Genomic DNA, 27058 nt, shown 5'->3' on the forward strand with positions numbered 1-27058 from the left:
CGCAAATACCCTGCTGGGCAAGACAGAGGCAGACAATTGGCCAGCTCCGTCCCCAGCGCGGCCGTGTTTGTCTAAATGATTTACTGCAAACACCGAGCTGGTGACGGGCAGAGACGACCCGACAACTCTGAGGACGGGAGATACGGGAGCACCGCACGCTCACGGCACAATCTCAGCGAGTCACTGGGAGGGAATGCATCCGGCTCAATTCATTAGGGCTGATAGCTCCCTCAATGGGGCTGAATAATTGATGGCCTGGAGAAGCTTTTAAGATGTTCTGCGCGCTCGGAAGACCGAGAGTATTATTTTTTTAAAAGCTAACATACACAGAAAAACATCGGTGAAGGTGATCCGAGCAAAGGTTAGATGTTTTAGTACGTTATGTTTACACCGTAAAGCCTTGCTCCGTCGTTTGTAACGGGAAATGGATACGGCGTGGCTCGGGGCAGCTGCCGGCGCGCAGGCAGGACCAGGCAGCCGCTCCAGCAGGAGCTGAGCCAGCTCCCAAGGGCTGGGGTGGTGGGACCTGAGCTCCCACCGGCGCAGCGTTCGCGGAGCACGGCCACTGCCTGGTGGCGGAGTCCCCTGTGCGACGCTCCTCTGCCTCCATCCCGCGGCAATGACGGCCCCAACGCCGGGGGAAAGCCTCTCCACCCGCTTACCTTTCACCGTGACGTGGACGCTCTGGCTGATGGAGAGCTGGGGCTGGATCAGCACGCTGCACAGATACTCTCCTTCGTCCATGCCTTTCTGGACGTCCATCAGCTTCAGAGTCCCGTTTTCAAAGACCACTTGGCGGTGGTTATCGGGCAGCAGCAAAGAGTCCTTGTACCACTTGATGGAGTAATACGGGTACCCAATCACCCTGCAGTTGATGAAAGTGTCCCTACCCGCTACCGCTGTTATGTTCTTCATCGCTCGGATGCTCGGGGGACCTACGTATCCGGGAGGGAGGAAGGAAGAGGCAGGCTAGGTTAATTCCGAAGGGCAGCTTGGTTGCATGCAGATCTGCTGCTATTTCAGAGCGAGCTTCACAGGCAAAGGAGGTAACCAGAACAGTTGGGTCCCAGCCTGGTTTTGGGTGAGGAGCAGGCACGGGCTCCTCTCTCAGCATGCGTGGGGAAAGCCGCTCATCGGCTGCGACCTCCAGCTAGAGCTACTCGCGCACGCCTGCAACAGCACAGCTACGAACGGGGGCAGCGGGCCTCGATCACGGCCACGCTGCAGCAAATCCCGCCCCGGTTTTGCAGGCGCAGCTTCAATTGCTGGGGAAGCTGAGCCCGCAGACACCACGGCTGCTCATCGGAGGAGTCGGACGGTGGCTGGAAGCGCAGCACGGTTCTGCAATGGGAACCGTGGCTGCCCAGCGCACCTCCGCCACGGCTCCCCCAGCAGCGCCTGCGGCCGCAGGAGCCATAGAAGAGACGGGGAGCGCTCCCCCACGCTCGCAGCCGCTCTCTGCCTCTCTCAGAAGGAAGCTGCCTGCACTGCCTTGTCCTCGACAAGAGCTGCTACGGGAACCTGGCTTCCATTGGCAAACATCTCTCACCTCCGCTAAAATGCCCCTTTCTGAGCCTCCCGCTGCCAACCTGAGTTTTGCTGAAAAGCCAGACAGTCACCAGTCTCCGGCTGGCTCCCGTGCTGGCGTAAAGATGGGGAGAATGCTGCAGGTGAGCGTTTCAACAAGCGGTTTCATGCATCAATAACGGCATTGTTCTCCCAGCCACTGCATAAAACAGCACAGTAATCTAAAGATTAACTCTATCTTGACTCCTCGTCCTAAGGGTGTAGCAGGATAACAGCTTAACAAACGCTCAGGATAAGCAGGTGGACGGTCTTTCTCATACTGGGACTCGTTTGGAAAAGGGGCAGGAAGAAAGAAATTAGCACCGCGCTCTGTAACCGTCTCTTGGGCCTGTCTGAGGGACCTGCTCCATTCCAGGGCAAAAACAAGCCCGCACCTTATCTCCTGACAGCCCGTCAAGAGCTGAGAAAGGGGAAAAAGGGAGACAAGGGAACGTCCTCGTTGAGAACGCTGCCCTGGGTTCTCACGGCTGAGGGATGAACTTGCTCCCGATTTAGCAGTAAACGGCAGCAAAATTGAGACTCTCCTGGGATCCCAGCCAAAAAGCCACTAGATCCATTTCAAACCTGAGACACAGACAAACACAGCCCTTCAACCCTCTTCCTCAGGTGATAAATAAATGCTACCTGGTCTCTGTCTCGCTCCCACCTGCAAGCCTGGAGGCTTTAATTGGTGACTGTTAACGGGCAGGGGCTCACACCACACCCTGCGCGCGCTCCCTGTAACGCAGCGAGCAACACGCTCCAGCCGTAATAACACTGTGATTAACGCAGCCATGGCTTTTAGCAGACAAAGAAAATACAGACATGACAAATCAAAGCTCATTTTCCACGATTTCACGTGCTGCCTCATCATCGTTTGTCATGTAGATCCCTGCGCCGGCGGGCGTGTTCGCTGCCAGGGAGCCGGGCTGCCGCCGGGACCGGGGGGCGCTTGGGAGAGCACGGGGGGCCCGGGACGCTTCTGTGCCCGCCGCCGCCTTCTCCATGCACAGGGTCCCTCGGGGAAGGGTTGGCTCACCCTGTGCAGACCCGCAGCAGGGCGAGAGCGGACCCCGATGGGGAGAGTGCTGCCCTTTTGCCCCTGCAAAGCCAAGCTCCGGCTCTCCAAGGCTACAGGATGGCTTTGCGCTTCGTTGAACCCCCTGCTTTAAACAGCGGGGAGGCTCAACCCCGCGGGCAGGATCGGGGCGCTCGGGGAATGGGGTCGGGGCAGCCAGGGAGACCCGCGTGGCTGGGAAGAGGAGGGAGAGGCGAGGAGGAGCGATCGGCCGGGGAACAGAACAAAACCAAAAGCCCAGTAAAAGTCCTATTCTGATATTTAAAAGTAGACAGGCACCTCTTACGTTTATTCGCGCTTGGTATTCGGCGCTGCCCACCGAGTTCCGCGCGGTGCACCGGTACACGCCGCCGTCCTTGATCTGCGGGCTCGTCACGTTCATGTGGCTGACTGTGGTGCCGTCCGACATGGTGTACTGGTTGGTGCGGTGCCCGCTGTCCCGCGGGATGGGCTCGTCGTCCAGCGCCCAGGTGACGGTGGGTGGGGGGGCCCCCTTGGCAGCACACATCAGGGAGAACTGCTCCCCGGGGTTGACCACCTTCTCGCTGAAGGAGGAGACGATGCGGGGGGTCCCATCTGGAGGGCACCCAGGGGGAGGGGGGTCAGGGAGCGGCAGCCACAGGCAGCATCAGTCACCCACTGGCGGGATGGCTTTGAGCTCCTGCCCAGAGTGGGAGCCCCGGCTCAGCCGGGAGAGGAGCCCTAGTCGGCAACACACGCACGGCCGTGCCTGCGCCACTGTGGCAGGGAGATGCTGAGAGGGGGCGAGGGGGCACGCTGGTTGATACAGACATCGGCTCAGGGGGACACCAGGCTTGAGGTGCCCATCCCTTGTCCAAACACCTAGTGAGCCGCATCTACGCCTGCTCACGAGGAGCGGGGAGGGGACGCCTGGTGAAAGGCAGCGCCTTGGCCCGAGAGCTGGGGACAGGCAAGTCAACCCTTCCCCATCCTGGCCGTGCTGCGTCCCTGAGCCGCTTGCAGACGGCATGCGCAGCCCGGAAAGCGGGTGGGAGCAGTCTGGCCCCAGGACCCCCCACCCCGGTGGGTCTCGCTGCCCTCCAGCCATGCACAAAGCATTCCGGCGCACCCCGGGGATGCGGTGGCTTGGAGAGGGGCGGAGGAAAGCCCCCGCCCCGAGAAAGTCAGCTCACCCTCCAGCGTGATGATGGAGAAGTCCTGTGCCGTCTGCGACTTGCGGGTGGCAAAGCACTGGTAGGCGCCAGAGTGGCTCTTCTGTGCGGCCGTGATGAGGAGGGTCTCGTTGCTGATCCCCCGGATGGAGATGTAGTCATCTACCACCACGAGGTCTGTGTTGCGGTACCAGCGGATGATGTACTCAGGGGAGCCGCTGAGGGCACAAGAGAGGATGACGGTGCTGCCGATGCCCGTTTTGAGCTTCTTTGGTGTGAGGGTCACACGCAGAGGGTCTGTGCGAGAAAGGGCGAGAGCGGGTGAGGCGTTGGCGGTGCCGGGCAGCATGGTGGGAGGCGTCTCGTCACGTCTGCGCTCTCTCTGCCTTTCCTGCCCTGGCAGCGCCAGCCCGACTACGTGTAAAATGTCACCGCACAATAAGGCGGGTGCCCCCCCTCCCCGTCCTCCCTGCCGACAGCCCCTGCTTCTAACGCCAGGCCCGGGCCCCCGGCGGGGGTGCCGGCAGAGTGGGTGCCGTTGGAGCGGTGGTTGGACAGCTGGAAGAAGACGTGGCCGGTGTGATGGGGGACAGCACTGAGCTGGGGCCGTGCCAGGGCGGCTCCCAGCAGGCCACCGGTGCCCGGTTGGTGCTGTGCTCGCCGCGGCACTGCTCCAGGTAAGGCAGCATGCTGCAGGTCAGCCCCGGCAGCTCTGGTAGCGCGGGGATCCTGGTGACAGGAGGAACCCCCAGGAACAAAGCACACGATAAATACTTGGCCTGCCCAGATGCTATTTACTGTTTGGCTGGAACTTATTTTATGGAAGTCAACCAAACAAAGCGCAGAGGCACCTAGCGTAAAACCGATGTCGCCATCCAGCAATTTACACCCCCCGGTATCGCTCTGAGTTTTCGCAAGGCCCCCTCTCCCTGCCCCAATGGAAGCGGTAAATCAGGGGATGTCTGCAGGTGCGCTGCTGCAGCACGATAAACCCCCTGCCACCGCTCCCAGCGCCACACCGGACACGCTGTGTCGCAAGACGGCAGCTTCCAGCGTGCGACGCGCCAAGCTGAAATACAAGGTTTGTAATTTATATGGCTGTATAGAACCTTTCAGACTGGATATTTATAAAGGCTTTAGATTTAAGAAGGCTTTATCAAGCTGGGCCCCAGGCAGCAGGACAGATGTCTCCCCGCCACCTGCCCACCGGCTCTCACCTACGACTGTGAGGGTCCCCGTGACCTCTGCGGACCCAAAGGTGTTGGTCACCTCGCAGATGTAGGTCCCGCTGTCCTCCACGCGCAGGTCGCTGATGGTCAGGCCCGTGACGCGCTTGGTCCAGCGGCTGTCGGCGGGGAGCGGGCGCCCGTCCTTGATCCACCGGACGGCCGGGTTGGGGTAGCCCGAGGCGATGCAGGGCAGCTCCAGCAGCCGGCCCGCCCTCACCTCCCTGGACTGGAAGCTGTCTAGCATCGTGGGGATGGACTCCGCCGGGTCTGGGTTCGGAGAGGAAATGGGCTCACCCGGCGAAGAGGGGGAGGCAAGGCTTCTCCCCGCAGGGACGCCAGGAGAGCCCCTGGCATGGCAACACCGGTACCACCGTGCCCCCTCGGCATCAGCCGGGAGAGAGCGGCTCTCCCCGTCCCCGTGAGCCGGCGGCTCTGCCGGGCAGGAGCGCAGGATGCCAGTCACATCCTCTGCTGGGCACAGGCCAGGGCACGCAGGGGGTGGCCTGTCCCACCCGGGACAGCCAGCACGGCCCTCGGTGGCCGGGGTGGCAGCCCTGCAGGGAGGCGGGAGGGGAATGCATCTTGCTAGCTGACGGGACGAATAAACTCAGCACCGGAGGATTTACTCAAGGTGACACCTAATTGGTGCAAAATACACAAATTCTGTGGCACATTTCAAAATTTACAAGCAAAGGGGCCCATCAGGCAGCTGGGAAAGGAGAAAATTAATCACCAAGTCTCAGGCGTGAAATTAAATTCCAGGGGAAAGAAACCTCTTTCATTACTCCCAAGCAGAAGTAAAACGCCGTGACGTGTAAATAATGACAGCGACCAGGAGGGGACCGGGCCAGATCGAATGCACAGGGAGAGGGGATGATACACCCGGCGGCTGCCCACGCTCCTCGGGGGCCGGGCGGCAGGATGGCCACGGGTGGGACCGGGACCCTCCGGCCGCCGAGATGCTGGGGCAATGCCAGGCAAGCCCCAGCCCGGCCATCCCGGACCCCTTTCCTGCCTCTGCGGGGTTAATTTGAGGAGCTAGCGTGGGAGCTGCAGCCCGCACACCCGAGGATGGAAAAAGCATATGGCAGAGAGCGGGCGTGCTGCAGCTGAGTGGCGGGAGCGGCGACGTGGCCGCGAGTCGGGCGAACTCCCTCCCAAGCGGAGTAACTTGGGCAGTCAGCGGAGTCAGGAGTGCCCCGAGACACCCGGCACTACGGACTGCGCTGCCTGCGCCGCAGTATCGCTTGCATGTTCGTCACATCGCGTCAGGCTGCTCACATCGCGGGCTGTCACATCGCATCGCGTCGCGCCCCATCGCCTCTTGCTCGGGGTGCCACGCAGCACTGCCGCTCGCCACGGCCAGCGCTGGGGGGGCTGTGTGCTCGGGGGCACACGCGAGGCAGCACGAACCCCCTGCGCGGCCCTGACGGGAGCTCCTACCCCCCCACTGGGATGTCCTCTTGCCGCGGGGATGGGAGGTAGCGATGCCATCACTCCCTCTGGCACCCCGGGGAAACGGGCACCGCTGTGGGCAGGCAGGGGAGTGGGTGTGCGGGCAGGGCTGGACACCCTCCCGGGCGCAGCCGGGACCCACGGCCAGGACTCCCCCCTGCCAGCATTGCCGGCAGCCGTGTGCTCACCTGAGACCGAGAGCCGGGCTCCGTTGCTCTGCCGCGTCTCCCCGCTGTACTTGTGCTTGGTGATACACCTGTAGGTGGACAAGGCATCTTCCTTCTGCACGTCCGATATGTACAAACCTCCGTAAGAAGTAATAAAAAACCTATTTTCTGGAGACACAAAGGGAGGAGAAGGGTGAGCGAGCCTGCCCCGACACAGCACGTTGTCTCCCAGGCTCTCGGGTCAGGCAGAGCCCCTGCCCTCCAGGCCGGCACCGGAGCTATGGGCAGGAGTCAGGCAGGCAAAGCAGGTTCTTCCCTTGCCTCCGCACACCCCGCCTGCACTGGGGTGCCGTCTCTGCCTTCACCTTCAGGGGCTGAAGCGTCAGGCAGGCTGGCAAAGTCGGGCCAAAACGGGCGAGCAGCGGCGCTTGCCTTCGCAGCCACGGGTGGGCAACAGCCTGCCTCCCTCACTAGCAGCGCTCGTCCTGCGGCAAACGCGCCCGCCCAGGCGCAAAGATGGGCTTGGCGTGTCCTTACACGCGCCTGCGCTCCCCCGGGGTCGGATTCAGGGAATTTAGCTGAGGCAGCCTGCCCGCAGCCCTCTCCCCTCCCGGCCGGCCATCGCAACGCGCTCTGGGCTGGCCACGGAGTCACAGCGATGCGGTGGCTGCGGAGGGCGAGGAGAGCGCGCGGCATGGTGCTCTGCCGGCATGGTGCTCCGCGCTGCATAGCAACATGGCAATTAAAAGTGAATCCGTCCCGCTGAGTTAATAATTAGCTTAACTTACTTAGAAGCATGTGAAAACAAATAAGGGCTCGAGCCGGTATTTGAGCGCTGGGGGAGGATGGCAGGAGAGCAGGCAGGGCAGCACAGCCCCGGGCAGCGCTGCCGGAGCAGCCCCCTCCAGCCACAGGTTTTGGGGCCTGGCGCACGCCAGTGCACACGGGGAAAGAAGTCTTGGGCTCACTCGTGAAGCTGGCCTGACCCCTGTAATTCATCATGAGTATGAATGCTAAGCAGCACAAATAGGAAGACCTGTGCCGTGGCACAATTTAGCGGCTACACGGAGAGCAGGGGAAGCGGAGGCACTGGGGAGAAGCTCCCCTGCCCACCTGGAAAACCCCTTTACTCTGCCCCGCTGCCAGTGCTAGCAGAGAGAGGAGCCTTTGAGCCCAGTTTCTGCGGGGCCTTTGGGGTTTATTCCCACACCAGCCGCCACCGAGCCTCAGCTGGGACGGGGTGGTCCATCTGCTCGGCTGCGCCCTGTTGCCAGCCTAACCACCCCCTGCCAAACACAGGGAAGGCAGAGGAGCAGGAGGTAATTAGCAGAGCTGAATGTTCGGCGTTGAAACCTTCAAACCTAGTCTTTAAACCAGCAACGGCTGCAAATGGCTCCTTCGAGTCCTCCGCCGTGCTTGGTAAAGCAGGACCTAGTTCCGGAGGAGAATCAACTGGTTTTTCTTCCAGCACCTTTTGGAAGCACCTGAATATCCTCAATTCAGGTGGAGGGAAGTGCTGCGGTTGAACCCACAAGAGCAGGAGAGACAGGGGTGGAATTCGGGAACTGAAGGCACGGCTCCTGGAGCAGCCTGGCCCCGGGGCAGGACTGCAGACACCTCTCCCTGCCCACAGCAGCGGCGCTTGAGGCGACAGGCTGACAGAAAACAGGGCTCTTCACCCAGGGAACCAGAGCACATCCCCGGCTCAAGCCAAGGGGACGGCAGCCCTGAGCTCCGCTGGCTCTACCCGTTCCAGCTGCAGCTTAGGCAGATGTGCCTATTTGACACTAATTGCTTGATATGAGAGTATTAGGGACTCTAAACAGCAAAGAAATCGCAACCTTAATGCAGTGTGGACCTCGCTGCGGTTAACGGAAGGCAGACGCAGAGGCAACCACCGGGCTGGCAGCCCCGTGCAGGTTCTCCCTGGAAGCCGTGGGCACGCGAGCCGGCAGCCCCACAGCGTGCCACGGCAGCGGGCCGGCTGTCCCCGCGCCTCCCGCGAGCTGCAACCCGCGTGCCTCCACGCCGCCGCGGCATCACGGCACCCGCGTGCCCGTCCCTGCTTGGAGCGGTCAGGGGTTCCCCAGCCCAGACCTCAGGCGCGGTTTTGCCCCCGGGCTCGAGCCCGGCCAGGCCAGCGCAGCAGCACCAGTACGCGACTGGGCACAGATGCACAGCGAGTCTTGCACTCCGCGCCGCGGATCGGAGGCACCGAGGGATTCATACAAACCTCCGTAAAAGGGAAGGGGGGAGCGGTCCCGCAAGCGCAACTGAAATAACATGCAAATCAAACATTAATTTTTCATCCCCTGTCAAACCAGTAAGCGAAGAACATTGGCTGCACTGGAATTTGAGACGGGGGGAGCCAGTTTCCGTGGTAACAGGGGCTGTATTTTGCAAAGTGCTCGGCAGCCCCAACCGGCCCCCCCTCCCCGCACGCGTCCGTGCATGGCTACCCGCAGCCCCGCTTGCAGGCGCGCCGTGCTCCCCCTCTGGAAGCAAAGCCTTGCGAGAGCCGGAGCGACGTGCCCGGAACCAGCGGCGGAGCGGAAAGCAGCGGTGCTGTGTGCCCCCCCGGGACCCGGGCCAGCAGCGGCAGGGCCCACGAGAGCCAAACTCCCGCATGCGGCGAGGCGAGGGGGAGCGGAGCCCCGAGCTCCACGATGGGGAGAGCGACACGTGGGAGCGGGCAGGGCGAGAGCATTGCTGAGCAGGAGCGCGACCTGGCCTGGACCTACCGCCCTCGGCCCCCCAGCCTGGGGGGGGTCCTCACTTCCGCGGCCCCAGACCAAGCCTCTGAGAGGGGGCTCGAGCCAGAGCATCAGCCCCAGAGACAGCAACGGGCGGGAGATCTGCAGGTTTTCACATCCGCCTCTCTACAGCGCAGCGGCGGGAGGCATCTGCCCCCTTGCAAGCCACGGCTTTGAAGAGGCCGTTACATGAAGTGTAAGGTCTACGACCTGACAGCACAGCTCCCATATTTTTTTTTCGAAGCGGGACAAGTAACTTGTCGAGGAGCGTTACACTGGTTCAAGGGAGAGATGCAGGGCGATAATTGATGTAAACGGCTCCGACAGAGACCTCACCGAAGTGACTTATTGCTGAGTTTGCTATGAGATTAACGTCGAAGGTCGCCGAATAAAATCAGATCTTTCTGCCTGCCAGGAGGTGGAAAAGCTTTACGGGAAGCAGAGGATTAAGTACATCCGTGGCCAGACTGGAGCGATGCGCCTCTAATAACTCTTCCAGCCAGACCTGAGGCGCTGCCTTTGGAATCGCCTCGCCAAAGCCCCCCCACCGCTCTCGCCCACCCCTGCAAAGCAGGGTCGGGGGGTAGCGGAGACCCGGGAGCCGGGGCCGGGGAGAGCAGCGAAGAGCCGGCCAGCCCCCAGGAGCTCGCCCCCACCCAGGGCAAAGCACGAGGGCGAGAGGGGGGCTCTCCTGCACGGCAGGCATTAGGAGGGTCTCTCACTGCGCGCACGGGCACAGGCAGACATGTCTTCGCTGTGGCTGAAATCCTCTCCCGCGTCCAGCTGCCTATGGTGGCCGTGAAACCCCCGTGTCAGTCCCAAGGGCCTTCCAATTTCAAGAGAAAAATTGCAGTCGATACAGGTTACCAGCTACTGCTCTACCCAGTGTAGATTTATAAAAACATTGGGGTCAGGGCTTCAGGAGAGAGCGTGTTTTATAGTTCCTAAGACTAATGAGATAACTTTCCCCTGGTACTCCGGGGCCAATATTTCCTTACGCAGTCCATTTTAACTGCTAGAGAATCAATAGGTGCCAGCGTTTACGAATTAGCCATACTTTGAGCACGTGGGTCCCAAGGCAACCCGGACAAATGCAATAACTAGTTGGTGCTATTTCTGGCCACACTTAAAGTGACAAGCGCCTCCCCGGGGGGAAGGCACGGAGGGGGAAGCCCCCAAGAATGAAGCCTGTGATGTTCCACCGCTGCTGCAAGGGCACTTTGCTGCTGCGGCTGCTGTTGCAGGATGCTGTTTGCCCGGCGGATTGCGGGCACATCCCTCCCCAAGAGCTCTCTGCGGGGCGGAGGAGCGGGCTGGCAGGCGGTGGCTGCGCACCAGAGCTGCCTTTCGTCTCAGCAGGCCCAGCCCAGCTCGGTACCACGGCAAACGGTGCCGCAAGCAGAGGGGGCCTGGACTGGGCGCCAAGATCCATCCACCTGTCCCAGAGACATTAAAGAGGAACCGCCACTTGAGCTCAACACAAGCGTAATAAGAGCCGCACGGTATCTGACAGATTTATTTACGTGTTTGCCTGTGGTCGGGAGCCCGGGGGAGACGTCGGCAGTCGTCGCTCCCCAGCCCTTTCAAAGGCAGCGCATCTCTCCCGTGTAGCTGAGCCGCCGCGCGCCCGGCCCAGCGTTCCCGCCTCGAACGTTCGTGGGCATCTGCAACGCAACCGGCGCCAGCCAAGCGAGCGGGTCAGGCTTTGCACCAAAGGCTCCCTCTCGGCTCTCCCCTCTCCTCAGTCCAGGAGGAGCGGCCCTTCGCCTGCAGAGAGGCCAGCGCCCCAGAAACCCCGTCCCCAGACACTGCCGTGTCCTGGGAGGGCACGGCATGGGCAGCTGCCTGTCCCCGGGGCCTGCCCGCGCTCCCCCTTCCCCCAGGAGCTGCCTGCTCCTGCGGGCACCGGAGGCTTTGCCAGGAGCCTGCCCCTGCAGACCTAGAGATCCAGAAACGAAGGCAGCCCGACGCGAGCCCCTTCCCAGGCGGCCGTGGGCCGGAGCGCGGGCCGGCACGAGCAGGAACGCCAGCCGCACGCCTGCCTGCTGCTGCTGCTGGAGACTGTGGGGCTGGAGAGGGGGAACAGCAGAGGAGGGGTGGGAGCTGGGAGTCGTGACGGGCTTTCCGCCTCCCCGCCCTAATCCCCTTTATAAGCACGGCTCCATCTCCTCCCGTTACCGGATTAACACCCATCTCTCATTCTCCTCTTGCGACAAGATTTTATTTCTAATTACGCTGTAATAAAACCGGGCACGCTCCCAGGGCTTCTTCCAAATGCCTTGTCGGCACTAGGCGAGATTGGCTCCTACTCGGGGCCCTTGCCGGCTCCTCTGCCTGACGTTCATTAGGCATGCATGAGGGAGAGCTTTTAAGAATGGAATTGCATTTAAATGGCTTTTCTGAGAGGGAGAGGCGAAACAGAAAAGAGAGAAAGAGAGAGAATCAAAAAGCAGGAAAGGTTTAAAAGGGGGATGTCATTGCCACCTCCCTGCCGCACCGCTGCCCAGCAGCCATGGTGCCAGGGCCCCGCTCCCGGGCTCCCCAGGGACCCGGCTGCGGCTGGGCGCGGGGCAGGGGCGAGCCCTCTGCCCCTGCGGATCAGCCGGGGGACCCGGGGGCCGGGGCCTGCCCTCCGCTCACTCACCCCCTGGCAGAGCCCATCCGCAGCTCGGCAGCGGATCCTCTGCCAGTGAATTAGCTCCCAACGCGTTAGAGAGTTACCTGCAGAACCCCAGCCTGCCGCCGACAAGTCAACCAATGCCAAAAGAAACGCCGGGGTTTTTTTCCAAGCATTAAGTTTGGCTCTGACCCCCGGATTGATGGCCCGCAGGCAAAAGGGTGTACAGACACCCTCCGCAAACGACTGGAGAGCTGACAGCTGCCGGATTTCAGCTCCCGCCCGGGACGCGGCTCTGCAGCCGGCGCGCACGAAGGTGCGCGGCTCCCGGGCCCTCTCCTCTCACCCACGGCACAGACAGCCTGCGAGAGGACGGTGGCCAGGGGCCCGCAGCGCAGATCATCTCCACCCTGCCCTCCGGAGACGGGGTGCCCAGGGAGGGTGCCGGGGTCTGCCCCGCTGCAGGGGCTCTGGGCTGGCGCATGGTGCTGGCCGAGAGGCACCAACGGCAGCTGCTGCCATGGCAGTCAGGTTTACCGGCAGAAACGGCCTCCGGAGCCGGGGATTCTCCTGGTGGGGCTTAGGAAAACGCGCAGCGAAACAAATATGGGATCGGTGCAATCGGATATTGGCATCGGCAATCCCGCTCCCCGCAGTCGGGGAGCAAGCAGGCAGCACGTGGCTCACACGCGCGCCGAGCACAGCACCGGGGCCGGACCTGCCCGTTCCAGACCTCGCGGCTCTCACCAGCGGCTCCGGCACAACCCCCACTGCAAAAGTTCATCACCAGCAGCATGACAAATACTTTCCAGTGAAGCAGAGGAAGTGAATCCGTTCATGGATGCTCACGTCGAAGGGAGCGAAAGTCCGTGAATAAATTATTGCCTTGGCAAGGAATGTGCCGGGTGGGAATCACCTTGTTAAAGCTCCCCCCCACGCAGCGCCCCTGCTCTCCCTGTCCTAAAGTACGCATTATCTCCCAAAATCTTACAGCCCACATAACAATTAGCATCTCTGTCACTTTACTCTCGGTGCAATGGCTTTGCCATCTGCATTTCTCTCTCTCTGGGCAACGAAGGCGTAAGAGAATTTCCGATTTTGTGCACGGGAAGCTTTTTGGGAGGGAAAGCAAAAGGCGGCGTTTCAGAGCTGCGAATCCAGGTATGTGCTTAAGGAAATCATGAATGTTCATTTCATTTCCCCCGAGAAAATGAACAACGTTGCTATTCCTGTGCTATTTCATACACGGGTCGTTTCCGCTGCGCTCGGAGCAGCGGCTCCCGATGTTTTCCTTCGCCACTTGAGTGGCTCGCAGCGTGCCGCTGCCACTACCTGGACACCACTTCTTCCCAGATACGGGCTCACAAGTCGGCAAACTTGGGAAAACAGATGTTAAGAAAGATCTCTTGCTATTAATGCCCTCGGAAGCAAGGCATCCTGCAGGGCTGGTAGGAGTTATTAAATCAAGAGTCCTTATTCACCAAAGGGCCAGTCTTGCAGGCCATTTTCCTAGGAGTAAACCCAGACTCACGTTCCCCGCAGAACTGGATTCACAGGGGCACAGGTGAGACCAGAGCTGGCCTCTCCGGGTTTTAATCCGCCTCCGGGTCACCGGAGCTTTGCGCAGGCAGCGAGAGCGACGCGCGTTTGGGGACCCTCTCGGTTGCTTGCGGAAGTCACTTCCAAAATGACACGTTTGCGCCAAAATCAACCAAGGGGAGGAATTTTCCGGGGGGAGGACAGCTCTGCAGAGCCCACCCAGGGCCAGGGCTTGCCCGCAGAGCGGCCCCAGCACCAGCCGCACCGGCACTACCGAGGGAGGAGGAGGAATTAATCTCCCGAGGTGGTCTGGAGCTGAGCCGTCTAACTCCAGCAGAAAATCACAGAACAGGATGAAGAGCGTTACAAAATGAATAGGAGGGGACTAGAGATTTCCATGGCTAATCCTGTTAACGAGACAATTTCTTATCAAACTCATTATGTGGCAGAAAGCGGGGAGGGAGGGGGAGGGAGGGGCTGGGAAGGGAGCCTGGGGAAGGGGGAGGCAAGGCGACGCCAGGCAAAGGCATCCCGGGGCGCATCCGGACGCGGGGCCGGCAGGAGAGCGCCGCGGCTCCCCGAGCCCAGCCCGTGACGCTGCACCTCCGTACCGGGCGCATCGCTTTAGTGGGAATTGTATTTCTATTTCCAAGGAGAGCTAAATATTACTAGAGTGACATTTAGCACAAAATAGTGCCGTCTGCTTCAGATGTATTACCAGTCCTCTCCCAGCGCTGAGCTGCGGCGGGTAGAGATTACAGCAGGCATAAAAAAAATATAAAATCCATCGAGATAACACTCATTTCAAAAAACGGTTTTTCTCGTGCGATTTTTTTTTAACCTCCTATTATGACGGGCCTCGTTCTCCAGGAGGGAGCAGAACGAAAGGCTTCTGTCCCCAGGCTGAAGGCATCTCTGCCTTGGCTCCGCAGGCAGCTACGGCGTGGGCTGGGGGCTCGGGGAGGCAGGGTCTCTGGCCGCGGCTCCCTGCCCAGCAGCACCTCTGCGCCGCGGCTCCCGCAGCTCTGCCCGCCTGGCACCCGCCGAGCTGACGCCTGGCTCCCGCTCAGCCACGCCAGAGCGAAGCAGAGCAGCCTGGCACGGCAAGCTGCCGCTGCGGCGCAGGGATGCCTGAAACATTTCAGCACGTTCCCCACCAGCCCCTCCACCCTCTGCCCCCCAGTCGCAGGGGCTCCACCGCTACTTTGGGCGCAGGGTTGAGTTTTTTTGGTTAATTTGCTATTAAAAAAAGCAGGGGACTAGTCAGATTTCATGCTAATGAGAAGAGAATCTGGATGGAGGACTGTGCAAAAATTTGCATCTCAAAGAGGAAAACAGGAAGTCGCTAAGAAAGGAAAATCCAGCGCCGAGGCAGGCAGCGCGCACCGCACCGCCATAATTAGGCTCATGCTGCCTCTGTTCTGTCAGCTCATTTCCATCAGCCCCAGGGTAACAGGGACAAGAGGCTCCTTCGCCACCCTCGCCGCAGCACCGAGAGGCGGTTCCCCGCCGCGGCAGCCAGCCCCGGCGCGAGGGATGCGAGAGCCAGGCCGGCGGCGCAGGACGAAGCGTGGCACGGGCAACGCGGGGGAGCCGCTCCCCCGGGAAGGAGGGTTTGCAAGAAAGGAGGCGCCTCTGGAGAGCCTTCTCCAACGGCACTGCTGACGCCACGGGCCGAAAAGACAACAGTGCAGCACCCTCACGTCGTCTCAGTCACAACCTCCTCGTAACTCCAGCCTTCCCCAGAAGGCCCCACGAGGTGCCCCGAGCCCGGCCCGGGCTCACGGTGAACACACGCCTCTGCCCGGCCACAAACACGGCGCTGGCTCCCGACGCGCGGCCACCTCCGGCCCGCCCGCTTTGGCACCGGCCGCCGAGCAGAAACCAGCAGCGTGGAAGAGGCGATCGTCGTCCCCCATTTTGAGAGGGGCTAATTTGCAGCGCTTCCTCAAATTTCCCCTGATTCTTTCACGGGGTTTTGCTGCCGCTGTAGACGTGGCTGTACAGACAATTCTGAAGAGCTCTAACCAAGAGATTTGCTCATAAAAATCCATCACGAAGGGCGAGAATGACAGAAATGGAAAACGCCTAATGAAAACAAAGGGGAAAACAGCAGGTACTTCAGTCCTTTGCCCTCCACCAACAACCTCGGGTTATTAAAAATACGGGAGGGACAGAAATCCTCACCTCTGCAATCAAATCTTGAGAAATCTTGAAAAGACAAATACCCGCATGGGAGGAAATTCTCTGCCCCCACTTCAGTCTGCAGGAGCGTCGCCATAATTACAGTACGAGTAAGGCTGCTGGATAACACGAGAATTATTTTCCCCACTTACATTGTCAAATGATCATTTTGCCCCGCAGTGAAATCTCGATAATTACAATGCCGAACCACGCAAGAACAAAGAAATAAAAAAAGCGGTGTTTTCTTCCAGGGAGCGGGGGGGAGGGGGCAGAACCGCCATCGCAGGACTGAGAGCGCGTCCTCTCTCTCATTATCTTTCTCAGGGCCGCGCGTCTCGTCCAAGCGGTGAGGAACCCTCGCCTGCCCGTCTCCGTGGCACGAGCGGCCGGGCGAGCCCCCGCGGTGAGCGGGGCGGCCCCAGTGCCCCGGTAACCCCGTCGGACGGAGGGGGTGGCGCAGACGGGAGCGGGCACCTCCATGCCCAGCACGGCGGCGGTTCCCCGCCGAGAAATCAGCTGTCTGGGAGGAGCGGGAGCCGCGGTGTCACCCACCAGCACCCCGAGCCCCCGGCTCTGCGGGGACCTCCCCGCGCAGGCTGGCGAGGGGGCTCGGAACGGGACGGCGGGAGCGCCGGCTGCAAAGCCAGCCGTCGCAAGCCGTGCCTTCGCACCCATTCCAGCACCGACCGCCCATCGGTGGGGGAAAGGCGAGGGGAAGGACAAGAGAAAGGGGAGAGAAAAGGGAGGGGGGATAAAGGACTCGAACGAGAAAAACAAGACGACAGAACGCTTGCTCCACAGCCCTCGGCTAAATTACAAACCAGTTTACTGAGGTGGAAAGCTGCAGTGAGCTGAGGAGGAATATGTGGAAACCATCTGCAGATTTAAAAATAATCTATTTTACGATCACCCTCGAACATATTCTTTTGCAGAAACCAAATAGGATTTGTTGTTGTTGTTTTGTGCAAACTGTTAGGGAAAAATTACTAAAAACATGCAGGGGGTTTTGCCTTCTTGAGTACTGAGAGGCTAAATATGCCCTTCCTTATGTTTAGAATAGTAACAGTCATCTTAAAATTAACTTGGGCTGCATCAGAGCTTAAAAACAGTTGCAATTCAGAGCCTGCAGAAAGCAGGACAAACCTGCACTGGGGTATCTAGCGCTTCTAGCTGACAGATGTCTTCCTACATACAGTAAATATAGGTCGTCTTTTCCTACCCAGAGAACTGTAGATCCTAATTAACCAGGCCACTAGCAGCATATGTAATGATTTTTTGCAGCTTGCTAAGCGAGCCTTCCCTTGACTAGGCGGAGGGAAAATAAGATGCATGTGCAAGGGAAGCATCTCCTCCTGGCCTGACGTCCTCGCTCTGGCCACGGCAGTCTGAGCGAGCCTCGCGCTGCGGCTCCGCTCCGTACTTCGCGCTACGAAATCTGTCTAACGAGATCAGAAGGCCGCGGAGTCACGCATCGCCCTTGCCGCTGAGCGCAGCCAGCGGCCTTACCCCGGCCGAGCCCAAAGCTCGGCTTTACCAACGGCAGCCAGAGGGGGTTATTAAACTCCGCAGACTAAACCGCGCTCCTCCTTGTAAGCCACTTCGGGATTAAATTATCTCCAGGCTCAGGGAGCCAGAGACAAACGAGCTAATGAAATTCATGCTGCATTATGACGAAGCCGTGCCGGGCCCTCGGCGGAGGGGCAGCTGGCGCTGGGATGGGCGAGGGCAGGCGGCAGCACCCCTCGCTCTCAGGGTCCCTACCAGAACACATTGGCAAAGGCGAGCGCACCGCCGGCAGCGCCTCCTCCAGCTGGTCTGCGCCGAGGGAGCGGAGCCCGGGCTGGCCAGGTCTCGGCCCCGCCGCCGCAGCCCGCGGGTAAGGAAGAGGGGAAGAGCTGGGTGAAGTTTTACAAGACGGCAGCCGTGCCCCACCTGAACGAGGGCATCCAGCAAGCGCCCGGCCTTCGCACCGGTTTTCACGTATAGCATGCTCTGAACCTGACAGCTGGTCTTTAAAAAGCCCTTGAATTAGAGGGGAGAGCAGAGCCCAAGCACGCGGCCCAGCTCCTCTTGTAGGCTGTATTTCTACAGCCAGAAATACACTTGGCAGTGCAAGAATAGCAGAAACAGATCTATTTGCAAAGGCCAAAATGTCGATGCTGGGGATGCTCTGATGAGAGAAAAGAGAACAAGAAGCTTCCTAGAGCCTGCGGGGGAAAGTCTTGAGGCCAAAAAGCTCCCTCCGCAACACGGAAATCTGCAGGAGAGCTGCAAATGCTGCCCTGCACCAGGCTCAAATGAATTCTGCTAAAGCCAAGACCTTGTTTTGATCTGATGAGAAAAACTGAAAGCCTCACAAAAGGAACTCCCATTGCCTAAAACTCAGGAGTCAAGCGGAACGATCCCGCGCTGCCGTTCGCTGCCACGGCCCCACGTGTCCACGCAGACACGCTCGCAGGCCCGCGCGGTGCCTCCCCTCCTCCCCTCCCTACTACTCGCCAGGGGAAAAAAATCAGTGAATGCGACTGGAACAAAGAGCAGAACTTCCTCCCTGCTCATTAGCGCTGGAAAAGCAACAGAAGAAAATCCCCAGGACGTAACCTCCTCTCCAGCTCTGAAGCCTGAATGGCTTGGAGAGGGTGGCTGGGTTTAGTCTTTGCCTTTCACCTTGCTCAGAGAGCTGGTCCGCAGCTTTTCATTAAGAAGGCACAGACAGGAGCCCACACCCGTGAAGGCACCCCCAAAACCACCTGGCCTGTGTGCTGGGTCTGCAAAAGCCCACCCTGGGGCAGACAGACCCCTGCACCGAGTCCCTCCGGCGGGCACAGCCCCATCGCCGCCTGCCTTTGGGGGCTGCCGGCAGCGGGAGGCAGCACGCACTGACCCTCCCCGGCCCGCAGCACGCTCCCGCTCCTCCCTCCCTCTCGCCCATGGGTCACTCCAGAAGAAAACCACCTCTCCTGGCCAGCCAGGAGTGCTCGCAGGGGCTGGTGGTGGGAGAGGAGGGGGGCTGCTGGGTCAGACGGGGCGGCATCACCTGCCCTCGCCTCCCGTCTGCTCCCCAAGCAGCACCGCTCGCTGCTAACAGCAAGCCCGTGGACTGAAATGTCTCCTGTGGGTGAGCTAAGCCGCCTCTCTGGAAGGGGGAGAGAAGGGAGAGCTGCCTCTGCAGCCACAAAAGCCACTGGTGGTTCGCCATGAGCCCTTCGCTGTTCACCCGCCTTCCAGTGCTGAAAAGCTTCGGGGAGCAACTGGGGAGCTGCACGCTTTCACGGGGGAAAGGACCCTGGCATTGCACTAGCCTCGCTCCCTCCAACAGGGATACGGCACTGATGCACTACAGAGGAGCATCTCTGCCACATGCTGTGGCGCTGGCAGCACGGCTGGGAGGAGGAGCAGCCCCCTTCCCGCACGGCACACGATCCGCCGCATCTTATCAATAATTATTAAGACAAGGCAAATGTATGTTGACCTAGTTAGAGGTCCAAGAACAAAACCAGCCACGGTGGCTTTAACAGCCCAGCAGGTCTGACAGAGACAGGCCTGGCTGGTTGCTGCGGGAGCCTCAGCGTTAACACCTGCACCCCGCAAGGTCCAGCAACACCCAAAGCACCATGGATCAGAAGAGACAGCAGCACGCGAACCGTGCAGTGGTCCTCACAGCGCCTGCCCCCACCCTGGTCCCGCTGTGGACCCCAGGAGAGGAGTCTGCATGCCAGCAGGTGAGCACATTGCCAGGGGAGCCCGGAAGAATGCTGGTACCTGCTCATCCAGCAGAATTTATGTACAGATTTGGCACCTGGACCAGAAATTACTGCTACGCCGAGCACAGCGGGCTGACTCAGAGCGCTCGCTCAACAGTGCTCGGAGTAGAAGCAGAGGTGCCGGCTCTGCAAACCCGTACGGCACGAGCGGGCCACATCCGAGCTGTAATCCCACTGAAGAGTCCTCCTTCACCGCCAACGAGGATGAGAGCGTGCTACCGGGGCTGCCTTGTCATCGTTATTGCCAGCATATTTAGCTGTTCTCACAAGGTAGTGGCTTTCATAAAGCAGCGTACTTGAGTGCTGCCCTGCCTCCTTCAGCAGGGCTACGAGCACTGCCGTGCCGGAGGGCTGCCTGCCCCCTCTCCCTGTGAGTGGGGACCCTCTTCTCCGAGAAGAAGGGCAGGCCACCGGCTGTTCTGCAAGGACGTCAAGTGGGGTCGGTGACCAGGATGCTGAAGAGGGAGCCCAGGAGCCGGGCGTGCGCCAGGACCATGCTGCCCTTTGGCAGAGGAGAAGGAAGGGGTCTGACAGCTAGGACAGGAGGAGCTGAGGTGCCCGGGCTCTGGGGCCACGCTCGCTGCACACCCCCTGACTTTGGTTGTCTTTCTCCTGCTGCTGCTCTCCAGGACTCAGCCTAGACTGGTTGGAAACAGCAACGTGCCCGCCAAGTCTAGGCCCAGCGCTGTTGGCTCTTTATCAACCCTCCAGACACCTCTTAAAATCCTTGCTGATCGATTTTGCCAGGTAGCATGGAGATTAGGGCAAGGAATGACCAGGGCAGGAGAGCGCGGCCGTGGTCCCGGAAGCCTGCCAACACCGTCATGCCCCACTGCGAGGCATTTGATTCAGGGGCCTCGTGAGGATGCCAGCAGGCCCTTGGAAGGAAAGCAATACCTCCCGGACTGGGGACTCAACCAGGAAACCAGTCACGGAGAGGGACAGCCTCAGCAGGCAGCTCCCTCGAGCCGGGGTGCTGAGGCGACGCTACAGCAAGCGGAGCATCAGTGAGGAGGACGGAAGTGGCCCCACAGCCACAAGCAGCCCTGGTGCGATGGCTGTACCCAACTATCCAAAGTATAAGAAAACCAAATATTCAAGAAATAGGTATCCAAGAAATGGTAGGTGAGAGCGATGCTCCATCTGCCCGGCGCTCTGCCCCGGCAGCAGCGAGAGCAGACGCTGCTCCGGGAAGGCAGGCGAGCACAGGCGTTTCTGCAGCCCGGTTCCCTCCCGCTTGCCCAGTACCCCCGTCGCACCAGGGACGCGAGCGGGGACATCCCTGCCTAGTCTTTTTAGTAACTGCTTACAGACCCGCTGTCCATGGACATACCGAATCGATCCCTCCCAGCCCCGGCGACAGCATCTGTGTCCGCAGCCTTCTGCGGCCGCAAAGCTGCCAGCTCGCTGCCAGCACGGGCACTTGCCATTACAGCGATCCCCGCCCGGCATCGGGGAGCCCCGCTGTGCGAGCGCTGGGGGATTCGGTGAGTAATAGCTTATGCTTCAAAGACAGCGGGGAAATGCTCCGGATAGTTCAAAACAGAATCACAAAAATGCTTCAGGACTGGAAGAATTAGTCAGATGTTGTGGGACGCAGCGCAATCCCCAGCACCCATCTGCGAGCGGTGGCTTGGTCACCGCAGCCATGGAGAAGAGAGACCCCGTGTCCTCCTGACAGCAGCACAGCAATATCCCGGGCCTGGGAGCTCAGCTTGGGCCAATTCAACCTTGAAAGAAGATGAAATTTCCTAGCAACAAGTAATAAGATGCTGGGGCAGCTTACCAGGACAGCGAGCGGACTCCACGTGGCTCGAAGTCTTTAAATGTGACGAGTTTTTGTTACGACATGCTTTCACCCGCCTTCCCAGTGCCCAGGGGCCGGAGCGGGCTGGGGGACGCCCTGGCACCCGACATAGCTCTTAGCAGTCCATTCGGCTTTAGCCTGGGGAAAGCGGGGAGCGGCACACGAGGGCCTGGCACCCCCGGCCATCGCTGCCAGGTCACCCGTCATTTTCGGGAAGTGCGCTCCCTCTGAGAGGAATGGCTGTTTGTTACCACAACGGCACAGAGACACGGGACAACGCCCCACGCTGCGCTCCGCTCGGTTCGGGGCGTTCGGTTCCTGGGAGGCAGGACCCCATAAGTCACTGGTGACTCAGGTGTGACGTGCCGCACCTCGCTCACCTGCAGCACGCGTGTGCACACACGCACACGGAGTTTTATCTGTGATCTGAGCTCATTCTGTCCCCCGCCTGCCTCCAACTTGCTTCCCTGCAGTGACATTCAGGATGAATCCCTTCATCTCAGGCAAATGTGAAAGGCTGTTGAGAGGTGCCCACCCCACCCCTGCCAGGTCGGAGCATAGCTCGGGGCAAGTGATGCGAGGACAGCACGGACACTGTCGTCACCGGCCTGGGGGGACGCCTCCTTGGCCACTGGCCTTCTGCCCAAGGCTCCCCCCTGCTCTGCACGGTTCAGTGGTGCCTTTATAGCATTCGCTGTGCCAGGACAGCCCGAGGCCTCGGCTCCAGCTTCAGCAGTCACGGCTGGCCTCGTCCGAGCCGGCTGCCACGGAGGGGCGGCAGCCCGAGCCGGGAAGCCACCACGGCTGGGTCACCCCAGGAGGGCAGGCGCAGATGGGAGCTGTGGACGCAGGGATGCAAAGGGACAGCCTGTGGCACAGGCTGGAGAGTCTCTCCCCGGATAGCGTGCAGCATCCAGCCTCACGTGTCCAGCTCCAAAGGCGACAGACCACGGGGCACTCCCCGCTAAAGGCCATGGCGAAAGACCCCGACCACAGGACCCCCCCAAACACAGCCCCTCTGTCTAGGGCAGGGACCCAAATCTCCACCCCTCCCCAGCCTGGGAACACTCTCACTTCGCCCCAAGCCCCAGTCCCTCTGCCCCTGCGCACTGCAGCCAGACCTCGCCTCCAAAAAGCCTTTCAAAACTGACGGGACGCAAATTATTCATCCTGTTCAGCTGCTACTCGAGCCTTGCTGGCCGCCGTTCTCAGCAGCTGCTGCCTCGCACGCCCGCCTCCGACGCTGCACTGGAGGGGTGGGCAAAGGGCGGCGGGGTGATTTTGGGAGCAAGGAGGGGTAAGCACAGCACCCGTGCACAGCCACGCAAGGAGGCTCCTCAGCCCCAAGCGACAAGGAGGGCGACGTGAGCACAGTTTGCGTGACAAGCGGAGCAGAGAGCTGTGCCGCTGTCGGGCAGGGCGAGCATGCTTTCGCGGCAAAAGCTGAGCTCTCCCCGGGAAGGCGGTGGGGAGGGCAGCACGGGACGGGCTAGCGATGCTCCTTGCTGACACGCGTTAGCGAGTGCACAAGCTCAAGCGGCAGGGCCGACACCCAGCCAATTCACAAATGTTTTATTCATAAAAACGCTGCAAAGCTCACGCGCATTCGCTAATTACTCAACCTGCTCCTCTGTCAGGTGAATAATGAGGGGAAAAATAATCAGCAATTTGTTCAAAACCACATAGAGAAATTAACTGAATGTCTTACTGCAGCGCTCTGCTCTGCGTGCTGAAACTCGGAGCTGACATGTCCTGCACTGCCATGCCATTGCATGTACAAAAACCCACAGCACACGCAAAAGAGCAGCCCAGAGGTTACTAGTGCAGCGTTTCCAGCGTGCGCACGCACCCCCCCAGCCGGTTCAGGCCCCGCTGAGCCGCAGCTGCCCGCAGGGTGAGAGGCAGCCTCCAGCCCTTGCTCCCAGAGATGCTTCTTGCAGCCAGGTTTGCAGCCAGGGTTCAGAGCAATCGGACTCGAGCTGCTCGAGGCAGATGGGCCAGGGCGGGCCACGGTGCTTGCCCACCAGGAGCAGGGGCTGCAGCTCCCGCCAACCCTCAGCGAAGCTGCCGGACAGGGCAGCGTCCCCATGTCGTACGGAGCTTGGACCAAAGCCAAGAGCTCGTCCCTGAAGGACAAAGATGCTGGCGCGGGTGCTCGCTGCGGCGGGATGGCTCCAGCACCCCCAGCACTGTGGCGGAGGCATCCGGGGCATGTCAGCCACAGCCCCCTCATTGCTCACAGCAAGCAAGAGACAAGAAAGCACTAAACTACCCTCTTCCAGCTTCTTCCAGCAGCGCACATGCCACATGTTGCGGCTGCAGCAGAGGAAAGCCCCATACAGGTCACCAAACATTAAAACCTCTCTGGTTGATCCCACAGTAAAAGGCAAGTCAACTCCCTTCCAGACACAATTTATGTGCCTGCTTTTTACCGACTTCATCCTGATCCCCATACGAGGAGAGGTGGCACGAGGCGACGGATCTGAGCTGAAGCCCCGCTTTTGAGCAAGGCGCGCTGGGTGAGAGCCCCGCTTTCCTCTGCTCCCTTTGGGGTTTCTTTCCCTGCTGTACTTGCTCTGAAGCACGAACGAGAGCAGCACAGCTGGACAGGCTGCTGCTGCCGTAACCTGCCTCCTTTGGTGCCAAGCCCTGCCCCAACACCAGCTGCCAGCGCTCGCTCCCGCCCAGCCGCTCGGAGCTCAGGCCCGTGCTGGGAGCCGCACGCAGCACCCCAAACCCCATCCTGTCCCAGGCAGCCAGAGGCCACTTCCAGGGGCTCCGGGCACAGACTGAAGCCAGGCTGAGCCAGGCATACCTCAGAGGAGAGACGTCTTTAAAAAGCGGCGAGGAGCTCCTTGGAGCACTCGGAAGCCTGGCCAAGTCTTGCTCTCTGCAGTGCAGGTAATTGCCATGGCGTTCCAGAAGGCAGGAATAATTCAAGCACCTTCCCTTTCCTGCAAGAGCAGGGGCCTTAGCAGACCATGCGGGGAGGGGAAACCATTTCCCAAACTTCCTCGCTTTCCCTAGGAACTGCCCCCGGCAGCAGTGCAGAGCATGCCGCCCCAGAGCAGCCAGGAGCCTCCTCGGGGGATGCCTCTGTCAGCACGCGCCCAAGGGGGCAGAGAAGGAGCGAGAGAAAACCAGCTGGCATGAGAGGGCTGGACGGGAAAGCTCAGGATTTTGGGCTGAAGAGGCACTGAAGAGCCGGCATGGCTGCTCCCGAGGAGCCACTTCAGCCAGGGGACTCTGGCCTCTGCACACCCAGCGTTTTAAAAGGAGACTGACCACTAAAGTAGCGTGAAAGAGCTTCACAGGCCATCAGCACTGGAAGGCCCGGCCCCGCACACCCAAACATCCCGACATGCTGCGTCACCCCGTTGGTCCGTGTGGGAGGAGACGGATGCAAGAACACGGCAACGAGAGAGAGCCCCGTGGCCACCGAGAGCCCCGGGGCCGGAGCGCAGGTCTCTGGCCAACACCGACTTTCAGACACGGGCTCTGCAACTCCAGCAAAACTGCAGACAAGCGTTAGTGGCTCCGTAGCGGCAAACGGGAGCGCACGTCTTCCGGATCGTAATCACAGAGAGGTGAGGGGAGGATGGAAACAAAAGCCAGCAATAAATCACTTCCCTGCTGCTACCCGAGGAGATATAATTAAGTTTATGCCTCGAGTGGCGTTGCTGACAGTAGTCCTGGAATGAGATAAACATAACGCGTGAGGTGAGGCTGTAATAACACAAGCGCAGAGTGGCAGGTGAGCCGCGTGCTCAGTCACAGTCCTCAATTAGGGTGCTGCAATCTCCGAGCGCAAGCTACAGGGGAGAGCGCCCTTAGATCGTTTAAAAGATGCACATCGGACGGCGCGGGGCACCGGCGGGCACGCAGACGGGCTCTGCTGCCTCTGGCGAGGTGCCCGGGGCTCCTACCAGCCTCACCCCCAGCACCCCTGCCCGGGCGCCTCCCTTCCCCTTCCCCTCCCCTCCCCGCCACCGGCTCCCCAGTCCCCAGCGTCACCTGCGCAGGGCGCAGAGGGTGGCACGCGGAGGTCCACCACAGTGCCAAGCTCTCCAGCCCACGTCCTGCTCGCACTTGAGCACAGGCTTAACTTGAAGCACGTGAAATGTCTGCTGATCTCCAAAAGATTATTTGCAGGCTCAGCCGCGTGCGCCGGGTGCTCTGCCGGTGCGGGGCGGGATGCTCGGCGTGGCACCCGGGGACAAAAGGCAGCGACAAACCCCGCAATGGGGTGTGTAACCAAAACGGCAGGATGGGCCCCATCCATCCGGCTCAACACAGCGACCGTCGCTGAGATTTGAAACCCAGCTGGTCAAAACCTCCTTACAAAGGCCAAGAACGCGTGGTCAGTGCAAACCATCTTGTACTTGAACACACCTGTAGGTTTTCAAATGCTTTCTTTCACTCTCAAAAAGAATTTCAACAACCCCATATTAATTCTCAGTTACTTAGATAAAAGAGCTTCTTAGGGCTTTTTTTATAGCGCACACGATAATTGGAGACAATCTCAAAACAGGAGCAGGTTTTCAAAGTGGTTTAATCCTGAAATACTTTTCAAACCTTCTTATTGTAAAGCGCCTGTAAAAGCCTCCTTCTACCCTTCCCCACGGTATTTTGAAGTTTGCAGGCGGCACTGTGAGCAAGGCGTTCCTGCGGAAAGCTACGCAGCTCCGTTGATGCCGTCCCAGGTGAGGTTACCCAACGCCACCTCCACCGAGAAGTCCGACCCGGCCACCTGCGGAGCTGGGCTTCAGCAGCTCAGGAGGCGGAGGGGGCCCGGAAGGCAGTGGGGAGGTACCCAAGCCAGAGCCGCCTCCTGCCCTCCAGCACCGCAGGCGAGGCGCAGAGGCTGCCCCACGCTACGCAGCGGCCAGCGGCCCACCTCCCGCCCTGCTCCCTCCCCGGCCAGGAGGAGCCTCCGGACACGGAGCAGGGCCCAGCTCAGCTGAGAGCACCCAGCTGCCATCTGGGCGGATAACAGGATTTTCTCTGCGCGTATATGAAAGAGGGGGTGGGGGAAGGCTGAGGAGAAACGAGGCTGCAAAATGAATTCAGCATCAATTATTCTAAAATATGCGTGTTAATACAGGAAGGGCTCCGCGGCTGCATCCATCTCCACTTCTGCTCATTGCAAGCATCAAAACGTGACCCGGGAAGATGACAGCATCTCGCCTCTCACTTACACAAACACGAGCCGGGAAAGGGGGGATATTAAAAAGGAAGACAATGCTGCATATTAAAATGCCACAGATGGAGCTTTCTGCAGCCTTTGCAGTCTGCCTCGGAGATTATTGCTGGGCCATATTGTATTAAAAATGGGGGGTGGGGGTGTTATTTATTTAATTTTTAAACAAATTCCATCTCCTACTCATGCCGGATGGATAAAGTGAGCTCTTGAGCTCCAGCCAGCTTTTCCAGCAAACCCACATGAAAAATGCATTTTCATTAATACAAACTGTTTGCAGTAGGTAAATTAATTCTGGAAATGGTTTTCATACATGGCAAATTATATGTTCAGCGAAAACGCTAGACGACACTCTACAGTCATAATAGAAGCCCTGTGTTCCCTTTAATGAAGCGGGATTGCCAGGTAAAGGCAGCTAGCTGGAACAATTAAACAAACAAACGAGTAAACAGGCGAGGAACAGCCGAGGGGGTCTGGCGGTGCCGGGGGGCTGTCAGGCTCCCGCAGCGACCCCAGGATCGCAGAGCAGGATCCGGCCCTGCGGGCTCGAGTTCCCCGGTGAGGAG

At 60.0% G+C, this 27058-nt stretch overlaps 1 protein-coding gene across 1 annotated transcript in view; it reads right to left on the bottom strand.

Moving 5' to 3' along the window:
• DSCAML1 (DS cell adhesion molecule like 1) overlaps positions 1–27058 on the bottom strand; it is a 111848-nt gene that overhangs the window by 24671 nt on the left and 60119 nt on the right. Inside the window, exons 4-8 of the mRNA XM_059829665.1 lie at positions 6650–6796; positions 4995–5273; positions 3799–4074; positions 2924–3220; positions 663–935 (exon numbers count right to left, since the gene is read on the bottom strand). Coding sequence (XP_059685648.1) covers positions 663–935; positions 2924–3220; positions 3799–4074; positions 4995–5273; positions 6650–6796 — 1272 coding nt within the window. The remainder of the gene's footprint in view (positions 1–662; positions 936–2923; positions 3221–3798; positions 4075–4994; positions 5274–6649; positions 6797–27058) is intronic.

The sequence above is a fragment of the Gavia stellata genome, chromosome 26 (genome assembly GCF_030936135.1).
Source record: "Gavia stellata isolate bGavSte3 chromosome 26, bGavSte3.hap2, whole genome shotgun sequence".
NCBI lineage: Eukaryota > Metazoa > Chordata > Aves > Gaviiformes > Gaviidae > Gavia > Gavia stellata.